Source organism: Dermacentor andersoni, chromosome 1 (genome assembly GCF_023375885.2).
Source record: "Dermacentor andersoni chromosome 1, qqDerAnde1_hic_scaffold, whole genome shotgun sequence".
In the NCBI taxonomy this organism is placed as follows: domain Eukaryota; kingdom Metazoa; phylum Arthropoda; class Arachnida; order Ixodida; family Ixodidae; genus Dermacentor; species Dermacentor andersoni.
Window position 1 is genome coordinate 34,939,542 of NC_092814.1, and position 13,096 is coordinate 34,952,637.

The 13,096-nt window shown below is 41.4% G+C and overlaps 1 protein-coding gene across 5 annotated transcripts in view; it reads right to left on the reverse strand.

Moving 5' to 3' along the window:
* Meltrin (disintegrin and metalloproteinase domain-containing protein meltrin) overlaps positions 1–13,096 on the reverse strand; it is a 134,616-nt gene that overhangs the window by 22,693 nt on the left and 98,827 nt on the right. For all 5 annotated transcript variants that reach the window (XR_008608440.2, XM_055061308.2, XM_055061307.2 and 2 more), the window contains exons 12-16: positions 11,098–11,269; positions 9,732–9,827; positions 9,391–9,522; positions 7,477–7,649; positions 1,727–1,928 (exon numbers count right to left, since the gene is read on the reverse strand). Coding sequence is in view for 4 of the 5 variants with exons in the window: in XM_055061308.2 (XP_054917283.1) it covers positions 1,727–1,928; positions 7,477–7,649; positions 9,391–9,522; positions 9,732–9,827; positions 11,098–11,269 (775 nt within the window). In the remaining variant the exon portion in view is untranslated. The remainder of the gene's footprint in view (positions 1–1,726; positions 1,929–7,476; positions 7,650–9,390; positions 9,523–9,731; positions 9,828–11,097; positions 11,270–13,096) is intronic.

Sequence of the window (13,096 nt, forward strand, 5' to 3'; positions counted from 1 at the left end):
TCACTTTCATTTGTCTCACCCTCGTATATTTTGGAGAACTTTTGCTTTTTATATGTGCTCTCTGTTGCGACTATAACATCAGTGCCATTACTCACAATACACGACCGGTGACAGCTGCTCCTGCGCAATACATTGGATCAAAGGACAGCGCCATTGAGATTTTTCCTTGATGGTTGCATATGTACAAAAATGTAAACAAGGTTCTTGAATGACAAAGCTTCAATAAAATATTTGTCCGCAAGTTGTTAATTTTATGGCCTTTACATTTTTCCTATTAGCGGCATGCACTGCCTTGCTGGTTTCGAACTGATGCAGTTCTAACGTTCGTGTGATATTTTCTTTACTTACTAAATAGACAAGAAACATGGAAGCATCGACATCAGTTATTTCAGGCACAATTTTTGGGATATACGAGTATATCTTCTTATGAAAAAATACATCTATTACATGTACTGACAGTACGTAGCTTTCAAGAATTCGTTTGCAGCATTTTTGGCAATGGCAATGCAGTTATTATTCATGTATTTGATACCCCCCCCCCCCCCGTACGAAATTTCTGGCTACACCACTGGTGGCTACAGGACTTTTTTGGCATGTTACACTTCAATCCCTCTTTATTCTTCTTGGGTCACAAACAAAATATATCTTCTTTTTTTTCTTTTTCTTTCTGCAGATGTCCCCAACCAAGAAGAATGTCACGACACTTTCATTAAAGGGAAACTAAACAGAGATATCTAAATCAGTTTATGCTGGCATTCCTACAAAATGCTAACAGCGGATCATTGGCAAAATTTTTTTTTAAAGATTGCAGGCTATTATAGAAAAATATAAAGGCAAACCTTCTATTTTTCTTATTAATGTACACACTGCTATGCTGATGTTGCGAGCAATGTCACAAATTTCATGGTATTTTCATGTACTTGGGCTGTTTTTGTATGAAAACAGTCTCACAGTACCCAGAGCAAGCCTTTGCTTACTATCAAATGCAATGTGACAATTCTGGATCAAAAAACAATTATCTAGCTTTGAGTAGACAATTTCAATATTCATGACATCATGGAAAGCTAGTGGGGGAGCACTGAAATGGTGCTGTTTTTTAATTCTCTCCAGCTTGGAAAACATCCACTCGCAGTTCGGCTAACCTATTTGTTTTTTCAGAGGGGTAATTCACCAATCTAGCTTGACTTAACATTTTCATTCATGTCCTTTTTTATGAAAATTCAAATCTCTAACATTACATGAGGGCTTTTGTGCAATCAAGTTCATGCACAATGAAGACTACGTGCATGAAAAAAGAAATGTTATCAAATAGTATAACAGTAATAGTGGCTGTTTGGATACTATAAGACAGACAATGTGAAAGTAAAAGGAAATGTTTTCAAAACGAATTAAAAGAAAAGAGTTTAGTACGTGGCCTGCCTGAGCTTGCTTATTGTGCACTGATGTTTGCTTAAATATAATTTTTTTACAAGCTTTTTAGGGGGCTATTTGTGAGCTATTTTCATGCATTATTAATTCACCTGCTATACTTTTAAACTCATTTTGTAATGAATGCTGAGACTAGACTGAAGGCCGAATTTGTGCAACACCGAATGTACCACTGAAGAAGAAAAGAGCTTCAGGAAATCTGCATTCAAATCATTACGTCTATTTCTCAGACAAATGTCAGGAAAAGAAAAGTGCTTGGCATTTGTTTCTTCACACGATAATGCAGAAGTAAACAAACCTTATTGGTGCCACACTTAGCACCATTTGGTGACTGGCCAACATCAGCTGTGAATAGGCCCAAGTCCACAATTGCAGACCGGCATGTAAACCGTTTATCATTTTCATCTATGTAAAATTTGGACTGGACAGCTGCAGACTCTATGCCGAACTCTAGCCGCTCATTCAGGTGCACACAGTGGAGTGTGCCACACATCACATCCCTGAAAAGAAAAAAAAAATCACCTTTGTTTCATATCTTGCTTACAGTGAAAATAAAATGGCATGTACTGCTATACTAGTACACAGTACAATGAGCACAGAACTTTACAGGTGTGCACATGCTGCTTTCTGAAGCCAAATTGAATATGTATAATATAGTGGTTGAATATGATATCAATAGAATGTTTTTCTAGCAGTTTTTTAATACTAAGCAGGAATATTGAGCTATTCTGACTGCATAACAATGAAAAGATTTGAACTAAAGTGAGGAACAGGTACTGTTCTGAAATACAGTTTAGATAAAGCAGGAAAACAGGCTTGCCTACTGAAGAAGACTGTACACTTAAGCAGAAGAAGTTACAAAAGAAGCATGAAAAAATGAGATACAAGCATCACACGTTCTTGCTTAGATGTGCTGTGTATTTTGTCTCTGCTGCATGTTTGTTTTTGTGTATGTCATGCAACATCACACCATTCTTTAAATTCATACACTCATGGTTATGATAAGAACTCATAAATTTGTGGTTCCAATAAAACGAAAAATTTGTCATGAATACTGCAAGCAAAAGGAATTTCATTCCTCGCTTTACTATATATGTGCAGTTTCACCATCCATGCAAGTATAGGAAGACAGAACAATACTCCAGGGTTTCCTTAACACCATCACTGCACCTCAGCTTCCACTCACCATCCAGCTGGATTTTGTTGCCTTCGTCAGTGGCTACAATGACAACTCATTGCTCCAGTGTCTGAGCAAGTTGTTCTACTTCAGCCCGATGTCATTTATAATAATGAGGGATAAGTGCAGAGAAAGTGGCAGAGGAGGTCGCCGCCTTACTCTGCACAATTAGCAAGGCTCATGAACAGTGCATATGTGTACAACCTGGCAAGAACTGTGATAGCCTGACGTGTCACTAGTATTCATCATTTTGCAAGAAAGTGTTAGTTACTTGTGTCATTCTGTGGGTTGGCATAAAGAAAGTGCTGGACCGAGCTGGAAAGATGCTTTGGGTGTGTTGCTGATGGGCTGCCACCACTAAGAGGCCTCTTTGTTTCATATTTAAGTTAATGAATGGTTTAAAGGGCCCCGCACCAGGTCTGGCCATTTTGAGCTGACAAGCGCAGTGCATACAATGTGCTCGAATGATCGTGTCTGCAAAGTACTACACCGCTGCATGCTCCAAAATAGCTAAAATTTCAAACCTACCGCCGTGCGCCCTTCTCTTCGTGGGCACCGCACTCTCAGCCAGAGAGTTAACATTACTCCCTCAAATGCGCCTACGTAGTTCGCAGCGCTGTGATGTCACTCACAGTGAAACCCGCCGTGGTTGCTCAATGGCCATGGTGTTGGGCTGCTGAGCAAGAGGTCGCGGGATCAAATCCCGGCCACGGCGGCCGCATTTCGGTGGGGGCGAAATGCAAAAACACCCGTGGTACTTAGATTTAGGTGCACGTTAAAGAACCCCAGGTGGTCGAAATTTCCAGAGTCCTCCACTACGGCATGCCTCATAATCAGAAAGTGGTTTTGGTACGTAAAACCACATAATACTCACAGTGACACGTGAATGTTAGAATTATTCAACAATGGCAGTTATTTCTTTGATCTGTTGCTTCAATAGACAAATTAAAGTTTAGAGAAATAATAACACACACAAACTTAATGTCTGCATGTCTTTGTTTTACTTCGTACTGTAGCAAGAGAGATGTACTTCCGTTTCATTTGCTCGTTCCCACGTCTTGCAGTCGTGCGAGCAGAGAACAAAACTATGTCATTTTCCAGTGCACAATCATGATCTTTGATCTGCTCGCGTCTACCTCAGTGTTCATGTGGCACTGACCTATCATACCGCTAGTCCGGTGCCAGCGGTACAACGACACGGTGTAACGCAGTACGGATCCATGAGCCGAGCCAACCTCTCCAAACATGCATACATTGAGGAATCCAGTTCGCAGAAGCAGCCAGACAACAATGCAGGTGTTCTCGTGCACAGCTTGCAAGATCAAGCACAGAGCAAGACGAAACAAACACAACAGCTCGCAGATTAGATCGTCACCTGAACTGTGCTGCACAAGAAAAATGCGAGAGGGAAAAAAAAAAGGAGAGACGGCGGGGACGCGATACTCCGGCTCCGGTATGGCAGCACGCAGGGAAGAAAGCGGAGGACAATCAGAGCACACTGTTGTCCTCAGCAAGCTGCAGGGAGCTCAACGGGCGCGTTCGACGGGGCACCCTGCAGTGACCGCCGTATCTATGCTACGCTGCAGATGCAACTGCATGCAACTGTAATAGCTAACTACCTATGCGCACAAGGATGGAGTGCGCACTCGCGCTATGTGCTCCAGTCTGGCCATGCTATGTGGCATGGACCAGCTCTGTCCTGCACCAGCTTGACCAACGGGTAGTAGCCACATCCAAATTGTGCATTTTGCGCAATAGCTGAATACGAAGCGCACTCTGCCAAGGCAGCCAGCCAGGAGCGAGTGTGCGCTAGCAAGTGTATGTCTCATCTAACTTTAAGTTCAGCGTGGCTTGAGGTTAGTTGAGTGTTCAAAACTAATAGAAATTAGTGAGACCCGACAGCTACAACACTGACAATCAGTGTGGCCAAAGTTTCATTCCTACGCGGGCACGCATGCCCAAGCATCAGCAGACAATAGTCGGCGACAGTACGTACAATAGTCACACAGTTAAACCTCAATATAACAGTCTGTAAAATCGGCAATTTGCTTTGTTATATCGAAATGTTGTATTGAAATTCGACCTTTTATGCAAATAAATACAGTTGCCGATAGATCTTTTTACACAGAAGGGAGCCGCAGAATTTTCTTAATTATCGGGCGATCGAAACGAGCAAATCTGAATTCAGAAAACAATTCATTCTGATAAATTTGGGAGTCGGCGACGAATGATACGGTTTCATGCCACGTACGTCAAGGACGTCAATGATATCTTCACATAGGTGGTACCAATTAAGCGAAGTCAGCCACGCTTTTGTGTGCACTCCGATAGTGTCGTCCAGACACTATCAGTATCAGGAAAAGTGCCGCGCGCAAGAAATTAGAGACGCGCACCAACTTACCCCCCCCACTCTGCCCCCTCGGGTGCTCTTGATCGCATTATTCCCCTATATGTCTTTGCTCACGCAGGAAGGCGGCACTCGTGAAGCCACCTTCTTTCTTGTCTCACCCTCGCAAGCTTTCACTCGCACCTAAAGCACACGGTGCTCTGGGCGGGATAGGATACTATTGCACTTGGACTTTATATGGAACACGATGTGGCTCAAGGCGCTGAGAGCACAGAGCCCGATTTAAGAGGTGCGTTTGCAAGCAGCCACTTGTAATACAATCATTTGACCATCTGGGTACTACGCCGAAGTTCCCATTTATTGTCTCTGTCTCGGCATTCCTTTGCGGGGGCAGTGAAATTTCGTTATATTGAAATTGCATACGTACTTCGTTATAATGAGGTTCTAAGTACCGTATTTATCAAATCTAACGCGCACTTTTTTTTCCCGATAAAACGGGCCCAGACATTGCGTGCCCGTTAGAATCGAGTACAATCCTAAATCTGTGTTACCATAGTGCCATCGGCATTGCGGAATGGCCGCATCGTACGCGCAAAGTCGCGCTTCGAGCCTAGCTGCCATAGCTTCCTCCATGTGCTGCAGTACGTGTGCTTAGGCAATGCTTCCTTTGGCCTAGGTTAGTGCACCGTCCGTCTTCCCGTTGTCTGCATTTGCTCTATCAGCATGGAAGTGCCGACTGCAAAGACATGCCGAAATCATCATGATGCCGCAATTAAACGGAAAGCGATCAAGTGTGCGGAGACGGATGGAAATCGGGCCGCATCGTGGCCGTTCGGAGTTACCGAAACTTGCATGCAGGACTGGCACAAACAGGAGAAGCGTTCTACACCGGCGGCTGCTACGGCAGCGCGGGCCGCTATCTTGAAAGTGATCTGCGACGGAGACAAGAGTCTACGCATCTAGGCACACTGCGCTGTGTTCGTTCTCGTCGCTTAGTTCGCGTTGAAGCGAGAGGCCGCACAAAGGTCAAATCCTCACTCCTGCTACCACACATCCTCGCTCCAGCGTTTTGATAAAGAATTTCCGCGGTCACTGAGTGAGACGAGACGTGTTCATGTTTGCTTGTGCACGTGTGAAACCATGCTTGTTAATTTAGCTAGTAAGCGAATGTTTAAAAGTTTATACGACTCATAAAACTACTACCCTTACTTTTCGTATAGGGTCTTTTGGGCAAAACTGCGACTTTTTTTATTTATCGCAACTTTAGAGCATTGGGAGTAAATCACTTTTTCCAAATGACAAAAAGTTGTATTTCCGTATGAAATAATGAGGTGCGTGGTACTGTAAAGGACTTTCTTTTTTTTAGGTCATGGCAAACGGGAGTGCGTTACAATCGAGAGCATTTTTTTTCTTCTTTTTTTTTGGTCGCGGAAAATGGGTGTGCGTTAGAATCGAAGGCACGTTAGAATCGAGTAAGTACGGTACATGATTTTCTATGGACAAGAGGTTATGAAAAGTTAAATACTTCATTATATCAAGAATTTCGTTATATTGAAGTTCGTTATATCGAGGTTTAACTGTACTTCCAGGAATATGTAATTTCTATCGAAATTTGAAATGCAGATTTTTGCTTACTTCAGCCTGTTTATTAAACTACATCAATAAATATACACAGTAACAGAAGGAAGAAGCGCACTGATCCAAACACCCTTTTTGATTGATGTCAGCTATTGGATAATAGTAGCTGCGTATGGGTATCTGCTATATGAAGCAATAGCAGCCTGAAAAGAGTGAGGAGAAGGCTCCCGGTAAAAAGAAAGTGTTTGAGAAAAAGGCGACTTTGGGCTCTGCTTGCGAGCTCCACGCGCCGCACATGACTGCAAAATTTCGCTGGGATGTTCACAGCAGTGCATGCTATCTGTGGACTGTGCTTTTTCACAAAGCCTGAGGGGTGGTTCAGGAACCCTTTAACATTAGAAAGTAACACATGGGCTATGGGAGACTATACTGAAGGGCTACAGATTAATTTTTACTACCTGGCGCTCTTTAATGCATGCACCAAAGACACGAGTGTGTTTGCATTCTTTTCCCATATGAATGCAGCCACAGTGGCCACGGATTTAACCTGCATGTTCACAGCTTACTTTCATACCCATGTTGCATTAAATCTCTTATAATTTAAAACACACATGCTTTGCTGTCTTTTGTTTTCACAGCACAGTTTTATGTGTGCATGCAATACACATCACTTCACTACATAATGCATAACGTACGCAGTGCACACAACTTGTGACTTGCGCATGCTGTTGCATTCTTTCCTCCTCCTACTGACAAACTGAAGGTGAGATCACCAAGTTTATACTATATGCCCTTTCTCATTTTTACCACTGCACTGCTGTTGATAGGAGAGACAGCCTTATTACTATTTAAGGATAACTTGTTTGTACAAGTACTAGCTAGCACAAAACTGTGTTGCCATATTCTAAGCCATCCAAAGATGAAATAGCTGTGCAGTGAAACTCACTCCTTGTTGCATTTCTTGTAGGTCTTGTTCAGGCGATTGTATCCACAATTAGCATTTACTTCACCATCATCATTGCGCTCAAAACACCGCTGGTCAGCCATACGTCCACTGGAACCCCACAGTAGCTGGCACTGGTCATCATGAGAGCGGCATTGCTTACCAAAGCAGTAGGCCTGCATGAAAAACAGTTGGTCATTCAGTGCCAGAAGCTTTCATTGCCAACATAATGGAGAAACAATTCAGTCCTATAAATCTACAAAGCAAGTGTTTCAAACATGTCGCCATGCAGTCCACGTAAAGTTGCCAACAGAAAAGGGGGGGGGGGTAGGATTGGCTCTTTCATGCCTGTAATACTGTATCATGAGATACTTCTTAATGATCGTGGAATTTGTCACAGTACGACTCAAGTTTTACACATTTATTTGATTCTGCTGTGCCTTGACAAGCTCTTTATAAATGTGAATGCTCTATTCACCAAGATGTTACCCACAAAGAAAGGGAGAAGTCATTGCAAAGTTAAGGAGCAGTATTTGGTAGTTCCAAGTCGCATGCTGCTTGATATTTTTGTGGCACACACACATTTGTAAGGGGAGATAAGGCTCAAGAGTCTCACCAGGCTTGAATATGGGACAAACGTGTTTGTCTTAACAGGATCGAATAGGGAGTTGGGACATATTCATAAAAAATGGAACACTCCTGCAAAATGTGGCAGTTTGCAACACTTGGGCAATGATCCACGAGGCAACAAGGGCAGCTTTGTCATTCATTATTCCGAGTTTCCTACTTCGCTGAAATGCCACAGTTCTGCCGAAGGGGAGCTATGTACAATATATGTGGCCCAGTACTGGATTGAGTTGGAAAGCCCGACTGTAGAGGTGTAGCTGCAGCAGAGAAAGCACACAGAGAGTAGAAAAGCACCAGTACAGAAGCCATTGAGATGGCATGAGGACATATGCTGGCTGCAATAATTTTTTACTTAGCAGACTACATAACACATTCGTGAGGTAATAGAGCATGATTTACCTGGCCTAGCTAAACAAAAATTTTTTTAATGATTGATGGGTGTACTAAGAAAATAAGATCTCACTTGTACACAAAAACTTAAAAAGTGCCAACATCTTTCTTTTTTGAAGATCTTAATCTTTTTTTTTTTTGACATCTAACTTTCTTGAAGCAATTCAACTATAAGAAAACAACAGTGCCAGTACTTAGAGTATATAAGTGTTATGGCTTCTAATTCAGCTATAGAAATTTTAGCTTTTTTTTTTCTTGGGTGCATATGCTATTGATTGCATCTGCTCAGGGTATCGTAAGTGCTACTCCGTCACAACATTTTGAAATGTACAGCATCATAAAAGTCCTCATATGTCTAACATGTGTAAAATAAATCAAACACAAAATACTTTAAAAAATCTTGAGATTCCTTATTAAAACAGGTTTCTTATATACAGGTTGTACAGAAAAAGAAAGGGATTATTATTTTTTTACTCCTAATAGGCTGCAATGTAATAAATTGGCTTTGGTATAAGCTGTTCTATAATGCACACAGATAAAAATTTTTACATAGCCCATAACACTGTTCACAAGCTTCCACAAATATTTAGGCTTATCATCCTGAGAATTTTATAGAAACTGTGGTGAAACATTCACAAGACTATCGCTAATTGATGCCTCCAGTTTGTGTTCTCTTTTATACGTACTGCAATCTTCGATTGAACTCTGCATGCACTACAGCCATTCAGGGTTTTCTGCTTGTTTACAAAAACTTGTTCCTTTGCTCAGCCCCGTAAAAAAAAATTGCGTCATGTCAAATCGGAGCTACCACAGTTCATGCAGGAGGCTATTTGAGCATGCACACTCATGCTAAGCAATGATGCCATTTCACGAAACTTATTTGTGCGCTCAGTTTCCTACCTTGCCACCTCCACATTCTGTTCCATCTTGCACAAAAACATCCACAGGACAGAATTCTGAAGCCCCATCACAGTATTCTGGCAGATCACACTCTGTTATGGCATCTCGACACAGTGTGGCAGCCTTCACGACCTAAAAAAAAACATTTGCAGACTACACAACACTGAAAACGTCAGACATACATAGTGGCATATTGTTTTCCCATGCAAAAATGATTTAAATGGCAATTAAAGATACAAACTACTAAAATTCAAGAAACATTCCTGAAACTTTAACTAGCAGCAGGAATTAAGAACCACCGCCTCAGATTTTGCACATGAATAACTGTTTAAAAAATTTACCTGGCATGTAGAAATGTCACAGCAAGCTCCAATAGCACATGCGGCATTTCCTTTGAACTTGCAAGTCGATGCTTCACAACATGGATTTTTGCAGAACTGGAAGCCAAGAATGACAAGAATACAAGGTTTTCTTTTTTTACATTTTTTATTTTTCAATGCCAACTCATTGTAATGGCAGTTCTACGAAACTAATTAAGTAATGATTTTGGACTAATTTAGCTGGAGGTTGTGACTTAAGTACATGAAAATGGCAATGCACAAGTACAGATTACTGAAACTTACGTGCAGCCACTATAGAAAAACTATATTTGCCACTATAGTCAACTTGTGTTATTTCTTAGCATCAGTCAATTCAACCCATCTATTAAGGAGACCATGTGCAGGAGACCGAGAAGGCTCCAATACATTTTAAGCATACCGATTAGGTAGAGACCCATCGTCTTGACTGCAATATTAAAAAACAAGATTTGTTTATATTTTGTTACTGTTATAGCAAACAATTATTGTGATCTGAATTATTTTCATATCATATTTAGCTTAGCACTTCTTGATCATGCAAAGTCTGTAAAACCAAGTGTGTAATAAAATTTAGCAAGAAGGAAAAGAAAAAGCAGAAGAGGAAAAATTGAAAACAATACAGTGGAGAACAGCTATGAAAAGAGAGGTGTTACATAGTTTGCTGCAGCACTGACCAGCTGCCCATGTGAAGCTGGATGGACTGGATTAATACTTGACTGCCAGAATGAATACAAGTGCAAAGGACTTCTCTGCCAGTTGTCATTTTGACACTCATGCAACAACATCAGCAAGAACTTTTGAATGATACTTATTTGTACTATAAGAGTTTGGCGAACGTGAACACAGAAAAACACACATATCAACAAGACACACCACTGGTGTACATGCTTTTCTACATACGGGCCTGTCATGCTTCTACAGCATAAATATTGGATGCCAACTATAGCCTTCACTTTAGTATGACGAGAACACAGGGTTCCAAACTTTCTGTACTTGAGGAGCCCCACGTGGGTTCCCAGAGTGCCGCGACATGTCCGAGTCCACCCTCCCTCACTCCCATACAAAATGAGAGGAAGGGAGGGAGATGGATTGGATGGGATGGAAATGGATCCTTTTAGACTTTAATCATAGGCTTGAGTGGCTCCCTGCCTAAAAGGTCATTGGTATTGGCCACTCCAAGCATAGGGTGAAAGCCAAGTACTTAATAGAATCGAGCAAAAAAGGATTGTTCTACACCCACATGGATTGGATAAAAACTTCTTAAATGCTCAGCTGAGCACATGGAAACTAACATGCATTGAATCTGTACAGACCCTAGACTTATTATGTACTGCATGACAAAACACACCTCTGGTGGACCACAGTCACACTGCTCGCCCTCTTCAAGGAACCCGTTCCCACAGACGGGACCCATGATGTCCTCAGGCAAGTTCCAAAGGCAGAAGTCCATGCCCTGCTCAAATGACGACTGCAAGTACTGCTTGGAGCAGGATGACCACTGGCTTGGGCTGGGTGGGTTACTATATTGAAAAAAGAAGGCAGATCAGTTTGTATATTTGCATATCATATACAAATAAGCCCCTTAATTCACCATCTAAATATATGCAGACACTATAATTGCTTATGTTTGAATGGTTAGTCCTCAAATCAAGTAGTCACTGCTTGCAAATTTGAATATTTTTCTAACACTTCATATCATAAAGTGGTGCACAATCAAACATAAAACGGAAGCAAAAAGGTGAATATTTTCATTGTTGCCTTAGTGTCACAAAACATGCGAAGTTAAAGAGTAGAGCATGCTGTATCGCTCGGAGAGCCAGGTATCTGCATTCATATTTTAATCAAATACAACATTTGGCAGTGGGTATTATTTCATACTACTTACAAGTGGTGCGCCTGTGTTTTTTCTATAGATTAAATCTGAATACGCTTTGTTGCAACATTACTTGACAAAATAGTGGCACCACCTGGCGCGAACACTCCAGCGAGATAAAACGTTTTTTTTTTTCACTCTGCCATCAATGCAGATGATGAAGATTTCTGATTTAATCTCGAAGGCATGTGCAGATGCAACTGGTCCACAAGGCTGCCTTCTTGAGCCTCATTCCAACAATGTACAACCTCGCAAGTTTTGAAGAGTTCCAAGCACGAGATCAAACAGCTTAAACTACTGATTTTCTTATTAATGCTGCGTTTGTGCATTTAATAAACCATGCTCCATAAAGTGCAGAACAATGACAAGAACTTGCTAACATTGCAAATACTAGCATGTGAACACTGCTTTATATTAGTGGTGAGAGGCTGTGCATTATTTGACTAGTATGGGAAAAGCAAAAGATATTCAATTCAATCGGCATGTGGCACTCCTTGATTCATTTTTATTTCACTCAAAAATATTACTGTTCACACACACCTACATATTAGAAGCAATGTGACAACCAGAGGTGGGCAAATGCCCTAATTTTTTGTTTTCCTCCCTCACCCTCATGCCTCAAGTACCGTCCTCCCATCATCCTCACTCATAAAAAATTTATCCGCCCTCCCTCACCCTCACGGTGAATAGGCTACCATCCTTCTCTTTCCTTCCGTTTTATACAATTTCAAATAAGCCATTTGCTCGACCCGTGAGCTTAGTGAACAACAGTGATTGTCTAGTGCCATTACTATTGTCAAAGCGAGACACACTGCTTTGCTTTTAGGTGCTTCACCATAGGTTGGCAAAATAAACAAAGCCAACCCAGACTCCCTCACAAAGTGTATTTTTTGCTTAGAGCTCACTCGGACTCAGACTCACCAAAATTCTACTCAGCTGGGATCACTTGGGCTCGGACTACTGAAAATTCTACTCAGTGGGTTCGCTCGGGCTCACTCAATGGGAGCCAGAAAGGTCTTCTTGGCTCACAGATCTCACGCACTCCGACTTCCTCTTTAATTGAACATATCAATGACAAAAATAACTTCATACCAGGCTAATATATATAGGGAATGCAGAGGGATTACAAACGCTTATCATTTAGAAAAAAGTAAGCACGAGAGTCATTAATATACAAGAAATTTCCTTATTTCTTGTTCATCACAATGTCTTGTAAAACCAAATAAGTATGGTGCTTGACCTTGGCAGTGCTGAATTTATTTTGCATAAAGATAAAATATGCAATAGGGATATATAAAGAATATGCAAATTCTTATTTGTTTGTGCATGTGTACGTGCATGCGTATGAAGTACACATGCTTTTGCTTCTGTGACGCATGTGTATTTTTGGATGGTTAGGATAGATCACAGTCCTTTCTTTCTAGGACTGTACTAAATGAAGGCTTGCCTCGCAAACAAAAGTTTTCCCTGCTGG